The following is an 11,000-nucleotide window of genomic DNA, read 5'->3' as shown; positions in this document are numbered from 1 at the left end:
TCTATATTTAATACCATGTTCACGTCTTAGTTTAGCGTGTTAGCATGCTAACATTAGCCACAAAGTACAGCTGAGGGCTGATGGGAATGTCATTAGTTTTAGTCAAAGTATTCAAATGTATATAGCCAAATTGAAAATAATTATTAATGTATAATTAGATGAACGTCTGGCAATCAACCAATAGTTGTGGCGATATGTTGCCATGTTGCCATGTTGCCACGCCGCTAGCGCGTAGAGATGATGTCATAAAAAACTCTTGTGTAGGATTTAGTGGCGTCTAGTGGTGAGGTTGCCGATTGCAGCCAGCTGAATTCCCTTTCTGCTCACTTCCGAACTATGGTAACAACTCAAAACTGTCAAAGGTGTTTAGTTTGTCCGTTCTGGGCTACTGTAGAAACCCAGCGGACTCTGATATGAAAGCGCTCCCTTCTAAGCTAACGCACAAACACAACAATACACAGTGTGTACAGTGTGTAGTCTGGCCTCATGACCTCAGAGTGACTCACGGGGACGCGTCTCGTCGTGTCTGGAGCACCTGCAGCACGGCGGCCCGTTGGTGTAAAGCTGAGAGGGAAACCACATCTGAGCAAAGGCAAACAGGTAACGACTGTTTTTGGCCAAAGCCGGAGTCGCACGCACGGCTTAACAAAAGCAGCTGCTGTCACAGAGGAGCAAAACCACACCAAAGGAGAATACACAACAGGTATTATAGTGAGTGTACTGTACACAGGTTCAACATATTTGGGGTCATTATCTCAGCGTGAGGCTTCCTGTTGGACCAGAGCGGCTTTCTGTTCATGCTAACGGTCGGCAGGAAGTCAGTCATGTCGCTACATGAGGCGCTTTGTGGGTCATTAACCGTTTATTGGGTTGTAGAAGAGGTCAGAGGGCAATTCTAAACACACAAATACACAATATAACATGTTATAGAGGTACTGGTGCTCATTGGAAACAGTTTTTATTCTTAGTTTTTGGTGTTCCCCTCCATCTCTCCCTGTCAGCACCGTAAAAAATATTCCTGTTTCCCCTGAAATCCCGGAGCCGGTTTGGGCGGTTTTCTTGTTTACCTTTTCCTCTGGCCCCGCCCCCTCTGCTTTGCTACTTCCTGATCACCTTGGCCTGCTCCAGGTGAGCAGGTTCCAGAGCTCACAGTCGCAGTCTTTCCCCAAAGCTCCGGGGTCGCAAAAAAAAAAACTTCCCTCGGGACCGGCTGTCGGATACAATTTCTCCTCCTGAAGAGCGGCAGCCAATCGGAGGACGGCGTGAGCCGGACAAAGTCCTCTCTATGAGTCATTTAACCTCTGAGTGGTTTAGCGTTACACCCTCTGAGGCTCTACCTGTCCAGGTGAACCGCGCCGCTGAAAGTGAACGTCGCTCATGAAGACATGTAAGTAGCTTCCTCTCTTTCTCTCTTTCTCTCTTTCTCTTTCTCTCCGTCGACTTTAAACTACAAGAAAACAAGCTGTCAGTCGTTAGAGACGGTGAACCAGTCTGTTACTGGTTTCAGTGGTTTGCATGAAATGGATTTGCATTGGATCCTTCCCTGTATGTGTGTGTGATTGTGATTGCCGTGTGATTGTTGTGAGAGGGTTGTGTAAGTGTGATTGCTGTGTGAGGTATGTGAGTGTGTGTGTGTGTTATGTGGTTGTTGTGTCAGTGTGATTGTTGTGTGTGTGTGTGTTATGTGGTTGTTGTGTCAGTGTGATTGTTGTGTGTGTGTGTGTTATGTGGTTGTTGTGTCAGTGTGATTGTTGTGTGTGTGTGTTATGTGGTTGTTGTGTCAGTGTGATTGTTGTGTGTGTGGTTGTTGTGTCAGTGTGATTGTTGTGTGTGTGTGTGTTATGTGGTTGTTGTGTCAGTGTGATTGTTGTGTGTGTGGTTGTTGTGTCAGTGTGATTGTTGTGTGTGTGTTATGTGGTTGTTGTGTCAGTGTGATTGTTGTGTGTGTGGTTGTTGTGTCAGTGTGATTGTTGTGTGTGTTATGTGGTTGTTGTGTCAGTGTGATTGTTGTGTGTGTTATGTGGTTGTTGTGTCAGTGTGATTGTTGTGTATGTGTTACGTGGTTGTTGTGTCAGTGTGATTGTTGTGTGTGTTATGTGGTTGTTGTGTCAGTGTGATTGTTGTGTGTGTTGTGTGGTTGTTGTGTCAGTGTGATTGTTGTGTATGTGTGTGTGTTGTGTGGTTGTTGTGTCAGTGTGATTGTTGTGTGTGTGTTATATGGTTGTTGTGTCAGTGTGATTGTTGTGTGTGTTGTGTGGTTGTTGTGTCAGTGTGATTGTTGTGTCTGTGTGTTGTGTCAGTGTGATTGTTGTGTATGTGTGTGTTGTGTGGTTGTTGTATCAGTGTGATTGTTGTGTGTGTTGTGTGGTTGTTGTGTGGTTGTTGTGTGGTTGTTGTGTGAGTGTTGTGTGGTTGTTGTGTGAGTGTTGTTGTTGTGAGTGTTGCGTGGTTGTTGTGTGTGTGTGTTGTGTCAGTGTGATTGTTGTGTATGTGTGTGTTGTGTGGTTGTTGTATCAGTGTGATTGTTGTGTGTGTGTTGTGTGGTTGTTGTGTGAGTGTTGCGTGGTTGTTGTGTGTGTGTGTGTGTGTGTGTGTGTGCACGGGGAGACGAAAGATAGAAGAAGTTTCAGTTTAATTAATTATCAAGAAACAGAAGTTTGTTCTTCATTTGTTCAGAAGGAGTTTCTCTTCAATCTGTGAATCAGATTCTGCAGAAAAAAAAAAAGCCTCCTGGAATTTTCCTGGACCAACATGTCTGAACGCGACAGACTATGCTGGTGTGTTACATGACACACACACACACACACACACACACACACACACACACACACACACACACACACACACACACACACACACACACACACACACACTCTCTCTCTCTTTTGTTTTTAGAGCTGATACATGGTGCGTTCGAGAGCAGCCGCTCCCCCGCCGCTCCGCTCTCTCCTGGTTGTGCGACGTGAGACCACACCTTCTGCACCTGCAGACACACACACACACACACACACCAGCTGCGTGCACGTCACACAGTGTGTCACAGCTCATGAAACACAACCCACAATGATTAACTAAGGCTTTCACGTGCACTTTGTCTTACTGCGTCTTTTCCTTCTTAGGGCGCGTTTGTTTGATTGATATAGATATGATGTATTTGTGTGTGTGTGTATATATGTGTGTTTTGAATTAAAAGGCGTGGTGGAAGTGTAACGGCCTGAGAGTGCCGACGCAGACACATTCTCCTGGTCGTCGTCGGGGGTCGTTTTTCACGCTCTGTCATTGTGGGGGAGACAACAACAACAAAAAAGCTGACTCAGCCTTGCGGCCTTGTGTCATTATTAACTCGTCAAGTCGTCCCAGATCACAGTAGAGAACCGTGAGAGCGGATCAACGGCCGTGTAGCGTGTAGCGTGTAGCGTGTAGCGTGTGAGGAGGCCCAGAGAGACGAGGTAGAAACGTGGCCAGAGCAGCAGCATCACCTCAGAGCCATGCTCCTGAGGCGCGGGAGTGCCCTCCGTGTGAAAGTATGTGTGTGTGTGTGTGTGTGTGTGTGTGTGTGTGTGTGTGTGTGTGTGTGTGTGTGTGTGTGGGTGTGTGTGTGTGAAGGGCCACATGTCTCTGCATGTGTTTGTGTGCAGGTAAAAGTTTGACTGCCGTCCTGTGTGTATCTTCTTTCCGAGCTGGATTTATGATTTATGATTTATTAACGCTAATTGGTTCCAGTCGGGCCGGAAGACTGTCGGCCATTTTGTTTTCACATCCCTGCGTTCTCCTTTCAATCAGCGCGTCGTTATTGATTCTCTCCTCTCTTCTCCTCTCTTCTCCTCGCTTCTCTTCACTTCACTTCTCTTCACTTCTCTTCTCTTCTTCTCTTCACTTTCTTCTCTTCACTTTCTTCTCTCCTCTTCTCTTCCCTTCCCTCCCCATCTCTCCTCTCCTCTCCTCTCCTCTCCTCTCCTCTCCTCTTCTATCCTCTCCTCTCCTCTCTTCTTCTCTCCTCTCCTCTCCTCTCCTCTCTTCTCCTCTCCTCTCCTGTCATCTTCTCTTCTCTTCTCTCCTCTCCTCTCCTGTCATCTCCTCTTCCCTCCTCTCCTCTCCTCTCCTCTCCTCTTCCCTCCTCTCCTCTCCTCTCCTCTTCTCTCCTCTTCCCTCCTCTCCTCTCCTCTCCTCTCCTCTTCTCTCCTCTTCTCTTCTCTTCTCTTCTCTCCTCTCCTGTCATCTTCTCTTCTCTTCTCTCCTCTCCTCTCCTCTCCTCCTCTCTTCTCTTCTCTTCTCTCCTCTCCTCTCCTCTCCTCTCCTCTCTTCTTCTCTCCTCTCCTCTCCTCTCCTCTCCTCTTCTCTCCTCTCCTCTCCTCTTCTCTCCTCTTCTCTCCTCTCCTCTTCTCTCCTCTTCTCTCCTCTCCTCTCCTCTCCTCTCCTCTCCTCTCCTCTTCTCTTCCCTCCTCTCCTCTCCTCTCCTCTCCTCTTCTCTCCTCTTCTCTTCTCTTCTCTTCTCTCCTCTCCTGTCATCTTCTCTTCTCTTCTCTCCTCTCCTCTCCTCTCCTCCTCTCTTCTCTTCTCTTCTCTCCTCTCCTCTCCTCTCCTCTCTTCTTCTCTCCTCTCCTCTCCTCTCCTCTCCTCTTCTCTCCTCTCCTCTCCTCTTCTCTCCTCTTCTCTCCTCTCCTCTTCTCTCCTCTTCTCTCCTCTTCTCTCCTCTCCTCTCCTCTCCTCTTCTCTCCTCTCCTCTCCTCTCCTCTTCTCTTCTCGACACCAAAGCGTTTCCCCCGAGAGAACGAGGAGATTATGTCCTCGCTTCACATCAGGCATTTAGAGGAAAATGAAGGCAAAACCGCCTTCATGTTTCCTTTTCTTTAACTTCTCCGTCTCTCCTCTTGTCTCCGGTTCCCTCTCTTCCCCGTGTGGTGATGGCAGCTCACCTGCAGGCTCCAGGTGACGAGGCCTCCAGCTCAGCCTCTTCGCCCAGAGACGCGAGGCTCAGGCGGCTCGGCGCGTAAAAACAAAACCAGGACGGCCGCTTCGTTTTGACGACTCGGCGGTTTTGCTCTGCAGGATTTGTTTGCACTTGTTCCTGCAACACATCAAAGAGTATTTAGGGATTAGAATAAACTGATGGCACGATGTGTCACGTCTATAAAAGTCACGTCTAGAAGCAGAGGGAACTCAAAAAGGTCTTTTAGTTCTGAATAACAGTTACAATGACAGAAATCACAAATAATAAGTTGAATTTCTTCATTTATTTTCCAAAATTGGAAAACAATGGAATCTTTGTATTGATACATTTCCCCAAGTGTTACCAATGTTGGGGAAATGGAGTCGCTTTAAATATTTAACTCTAAACGTTTTAACATCCTCTCCTCGCTGCTCTGAAGTTCACAGATTTGTCGTCACGTGACCGTTGCTCCCGGATGAATCCATCATGACGTCATAGTTGCGTTGACGAGCTCAGAATTAAAACATTTTGACAGAATCTTGTTAAAGCAGACGGTTTATTCAGGGAGAGATTTTAAATATGACATGCATAATAAAATATCACACTCTTCAGCTTCGTTTTGGCTTCTTTTTGACACACGATGTGTTCAAGGACCGTCAGAAAGCTGAAAATCTGACGGTAAAAATGTATTTTTTATAGCATCTGGCTTTGATAAACGATGCCGTTTTGGCTTTTGTTTAAAGAAAACATGCTTTTCAATCCCGCCGGCGGCTTCTGGGGTTAAGAGGACAACCCAGCGATCACTGGGATTACGTTTATAAATGTTGTTGTTGTTGTTGTTTTGAGCTCTCGTGTCTCACTAAGCAGTCGACAGCGGGTCTCCCTGTTGCCAAGGTGACGTGATTCTGACTGAGCCCATCTGCTCGTGTCCATGTGCTCGAGCAGCTCGCCCGCCGCGGACATGACGTGTCCGCTGGCACGCTCGCTTTGCTGGTGTAAACCTGCAAAAAAAACAACAACAACAACACGTTTTAAATCCTGTCACACCCTTAGCCGTGATGTGTGTGTGTGTGTGTGTGTGTGTGTGTGTGTGTGTGTGTGTGTGTGTGTGTGTGTGTGTGTGTGTGTGTGTGTGATGCAGTGCAGGAGGCTTCTGTGTGTCTCTCCGGCGCTACACTTGAGTAATATTGATGTCTCCGCATCTAGAGGAGAAATCTCAGTAGTTCGATATCTCTGCTCTGTGCCAGCTGAGGAAATAAAAAAATAAAAAAAATAAAAAGTTTGCAGGATTGCTGCTCCCGTCGGGTTCTGCTGTTTTGTGAAAGAGAAGCTCTGCTCATGAATATTTTCACACCCTGATAAGTGCTGTCTGCCTCCCCTCAGTGATGGAATGTACATTTGTTCTCGTACACCAGAGAATATGAAATATAGAAATAAAAAGGCGAACTAGAACCATATAGGGTTCTTTTTGGTTCCTGGTTTGAAAAATCACAGAAAAAATGGCTTGAAGGGGAGGGATGACGTCAGGCGGCAACTTCTGGTTCTGCCGAGTGTTGAAGCTGCTTTCTCTCTACTAACCACCTGGGGGCGACTCCTCTGGTTGTATAGAAGTCAATGCTTCATGTGTTAAAGCTGCATTCTCTCTACTAACCACCTGGGGGCGACTCCTCTGGTTGTATAGAAGTACAGTATATGCTTCATGTGTTAAAGCTGCATTCTCTCTTCTGACCACCAGGGGTTGACTCCTCTGGTTGTATAGAAGTCTATATAAATGACTCTACTTCTCTTGATGTATTCCCTCAGTAAACATTGTAAACATGAGTTTATGTCTCAATCTCTAGTTTCAAGTCTTCTTCAATACAGCATGATGTTCATTTAGTACATTATGGTCATTTAGAGTCAAACAGACCATACAGCAGGGGACGCTTTAGGGGCGGGGCTACAAGGTGATTGACAGGCCTCTTCCAGAGTAATGGAGCTGCTTCCTCCTCTACTGCCTCTCTGACTCGACGCTCCTCTTCCTCTCTTAGTTCCCCACAGATCTCTGCTGTTCCCGACCTCGGTGCTGGAGTCCAGATGAGCATCCAGGAGGAGAGTGCGCAGCCCGAAGGCGCCACCGCGATGGCCGCAGCATCGGCTCCGCCCCTTTCCCCGTCGGACTACGAACTCTTGTCTCCGCCTACGGACCTGTGCGCCAAGTGCGGCCACCGCCACCAGCTGGAGGAGAACCACGAGTACCTGTACAGGGACGAGGTGGACGACGACCTGGTGTGCCACATCTGCCTGCAGGCGCTGATCCGGCCCCTGGACACGCCCTGCGGACACACCTACTGCCAGGAGTGCCTCACCAGCTTCCTGCTGGAGAGCGACTTCTGCCCCGTGTGCCGCGCGGCGCTCATGCTGCAGAGCTGCAGGAAGTCCAGCCTGCTGGTGCACAAGCTGCTGGACAAGCTGAGCGTGGCCTGTCCCTTCACCGAGCACTGCACCGAAACGCTGCCGCGGGGGGATCTGGAGGACCACATCAAGTGCAGGTAGGACGGAGGAAGCTCGGTACACCTGAGCGAGCAGCTTGTACCTCCAATATACCGGGTATCGTTAGGATGCTATCCATACAAGAACTCTCATCAATACTCACCGGTCCTTTTGGAAGATGAGCTCATCAATTATCTCATTGATGATCTCATTACTGATCCTTTATCTTATGATCAGACTCCATATGACATCATTAACGTTACCTGCTGTATGACGTAGAAACACTTTGGATCTTTGTCTCCTCTCTGCCACGAAGTGAGTCTCACGCTGGACTGAGCTGGAGACAAAGAGACAGAGACAAAAGAGACAAAGAGACAGAGAGAGAGAGACAAAGAGACAGAGAGACAGAGGCAAAGAGACAAAGATGCAAAGAGACAACAAAGACAGAGGCAAAGTGACAAGGAGACCGAGAGACAGAGATGCAAAGAAACAGAGAGACATAGAGACAGAGACAAAAGAGACAAAGAGAGAGAGAGAGAGACAACAAAGACAGAGAGACAGAGTCAAAGAGGCAAAGTGACAAAGAGGCAAAGAGACAAAGATGCAAAGAGACAACAAAGACAGAGAGACAGAGGCAAAGTGACAAGGAGACATAGAGACAGAGAGACAAAGATGCAAAGAGAGAGAGAGACAAAGAGACAACAAAGACTGAGAGACAGAGGCAAAGAGGCAAAAAGACAGAGAGACAGAGAGACAAAGATGCAAAAATGCAGAGAGACAAATAGACAGAGAAACAGAGAGACAAAGATGCAAAGACACAGAGATACCGAGAGGAGGTTTGAGAAGAAGACGTCTCTCAAGAACCGATAGCAGAACCGATAACTCCGGACTGCATCGATGCTCCGGGTCTTTCTTCATTTAGAACCGGTCCTCGTATGGAAGCTTCCATCCTCCATCTGTGTCCTCCATGAAAGAAAGTCTGATATATTCAGTGCATACTTCTTACTTTATGAGCATTTCTCTCTATTTACACTCTATCTGGTAAAAACCTCAGTAACCCACAGCGCCGCTCCCGGAGGACAGACTTCCTCCTCCTCATCTGCAGCTCCTCTGTTGATACATCATTAAAAGACAGCGCTTTGGTTTCTCTCGGTCTGCATCCGTCTTCATTAATGCTCATTAACACTCCCTGAGCCCAAAGGCCTCTGGGAGAATTAATCTCACCACACATCGCACACACAAACCAGTGTTTACGATTCATTTGAAAGTTCGGAACCTTTTTTTTCCCGCCCAACCTCTCCGTCTTATTTTCCCGCCACCCACATGCACCCACTTCCTGTTTCTCTCCTTCCCTTCACCCTCATTCCTTCCCCCTGTCTCTTTCTCCACACGGCTCCATTGTCTTTTCCCTTCATGCAGTGCGAGTGTCGGGATGCGATGTGGAGCTCCAGGCCGACTCCCGGGAGGACTGGGCTGCTCTCCGTAGTTAAGAGGGTTTTATCAGCGGAGGTGAGAGGCCGCGTCCGGAGGGAGGAAGTGAAAAAGAGATTGAAACGCCCGTTTCGACATTTCTGTTATCATCTCATTTCACTATGTGGTCCAGTGGTTGTGACGGTAGCCGATTGATAAAGCTGGTTATTGTTGTTGTTGTTCTAGTATTTGTTGTTTGTCGTGACGTCTCCCATTGAGTTAGACGAATTCCCTGTCGCCATCTTGGCTTTTTTTTTTGCGTCTGATGAGCGGAAGTGACCGTATTAGGAATATGGAGCAGAGATGTAGAGAGACCTGTCAATCACCTTGTAGCCCCGCCCCTAAAGCGTCCCCTGCTTTATGGTCTGTTTGACTCTAAATGACCATGAGCATATACTTCTATACAACCAGCGGAGTCGCCCCTGGTGGTCAGGAGAGAGAATGCAGCTTTAACACATGAAGCATAGACTTCTATACAACCAGAGGAGTCGCCCCCTGGTGGTCAGGAGAGAGAATGCAGCTGATTCTGAAGATGCAACATGAAGACAAAGCCGGGCTGCCCTCGATATCTCCAGTTTAAATATGACGAGAATAACATATCTTGTGTGTTTCCACGTCCAGCTCTGTTCCCTGATTACGTCTCCATGGGCGTCGCCGTCTGGCAGAGCGTCAGGAGTTGTAATGACTGAGATCGCCACGCCATCTGGTCGGAGCTGATTTCATACTCATGTAATCATCCCCGACCTTTTTATTGGCCTTTGGTTGCTGGTTGTCATTCTGGTCGCAAACCAAGAACAAAAAAATCTCAGACGCTTCTCACCGGCAGTTTTTCTGGTCGGTCCTGTGAGGGCATGCTGGGAAACCAACCTGTCGCTGCATGTGCCGCTCCTCTCGCCTCTCGCTCTCATAGTTTCTGTATTAGTCAAATTAATTTACCCAGAGCGTGCATGTGTGTGTGTTTTACTGATGTTCCGCCTTGAGCGTGATGGTTTTTCTTTTTCTTCCTGCTCGTTTTTGTGTGTGTGTGAAAATACTTGTTTTTTCAAGTGCACTTAATTTATTTTTCCCAGCTTGTGTGAATATTTTTTTTTTATTGTGTGTGCTGTCGAGTGCGGCTGTCGATCTCGTGAATAAGTTTCATAACAGTCGGCGTTCGGCGATGACGTCGTTGTTTAACTATGTACGAATCCACACATTTATGCTAACGCTATGCTAACCCTATCCACAAGTACGAATCCACACATTTATGCTAACGCTATCCATAAGTACGAATCCACACATTTATGCTAACGCTATCCATAAGTACGAATCCACACATTTATGCTAACGCTATCCACAAGTACGAATCCACACATAAGTTCATAATAATGATGCCGATCAGTAAAAAAAGTCTGAAGTCTGTCCGCCAGATGGAAATGCTTTTTAAAAGCTTGTTTTCTCGGTGGAACTTGGATCGATCGTTGCTACGCTATGCTAACACTATTCTAACGCTATCCACATGTACGATTCCACAAGTTTCAACGACGTTCTTCATTTGCCTTGAAAATGATCCGCCGCGTCTGCGACGTACCATGATGCATCTGGCCTCCTTCTCTTTTGTCACTATTACACCAACGTACACACAGATTGGTTTCTCCCCGTCAGTAGAAAGTATTGGCTGCTGCTATCAAGAGGAATAATGGAGTGTGTGTGTGTGTGTGTGTGTGTGTGTGTGTGTGTGTGTAGGAGTCAATGTGCGAGTGTATGAAACGACTCCTGTGGGGTTTAGAACTGGTTTCTGTTCACAAAACTGCATCCTGTCACAATCCAATTACATTTCCATTTCCTGCGTGCCCTGTGGTCGTGTCGCTGTGTGCGCGCCGTTCAAGTACCGCGGGATAACTTATGTGCACGCATGCATTAACGCACACACACACACACAGCTGAGATATTCAGCCAGACGGGGTATTTACAGCAGCTAAGTGTCTTTCTCCAGGGTAGCAGACAGCTGAGCGCTGTGAAAATCGGATAACGGCTGAAAAAAAAAAAGGGAAGAAGAGCGAGAACAAGGAAAGGGAACGAGGAGGAGGGAAAGTAACGGGATTAAAATGTGCGCTTTATAAATAAAATTGACACGACTCTACTTAGA

General features: G+C 47.3%; 1 protein-coding gene across 1 annotated transcript in view; it reads left to right on the top strand.

Annotated features, from left to right (window-relative positions):
* Positions 1-1,256: 1,256 nt before the first annotated feature.
* LOC306738933 (E3 ubiquitin-protein ligase LNX-like) overlaps positions 1,257-11,000 on the top strand; it is a gene marked incomplete at its 3' end in the record, with an annotated part of 10,122 nt that continues 378 nt past the window's right edge. Inside the window, exons 1-2 of the mRNA XM_079220860.1 lie at positions 1,257-1,387; positions 6,961-7,461. Coding sequence (XP_079076986.1) covers positions 7,007-7,461 — 455 coding nt within the window. The 5' untranslated portion in view covers positions 1,257-1,387; positions 6,961-7,006. The remainder of the gene's footprint in view (positions 1,388-6,960; positions 7,462-11,000) is intronic.

The sequence above is a fragment of the Taurulus bubalis genome (genome assembly GCF_910589615.1).
Source record: "Taurulus bubalis genome assembly, chromosome: 7".
In the NCBI taxonomy this organism is placed as follows: domain Eukaryota; kingdom Metazoa; phylum Chordata; class Actinopteri; order Perciformes; family Cottidae; genus Taurulus; species Taurulus bubalis.
Note: the sequence above shows the minus strand (reverse complement) of the source record. Positions and strands in the feature narration are given on the sequence as shown.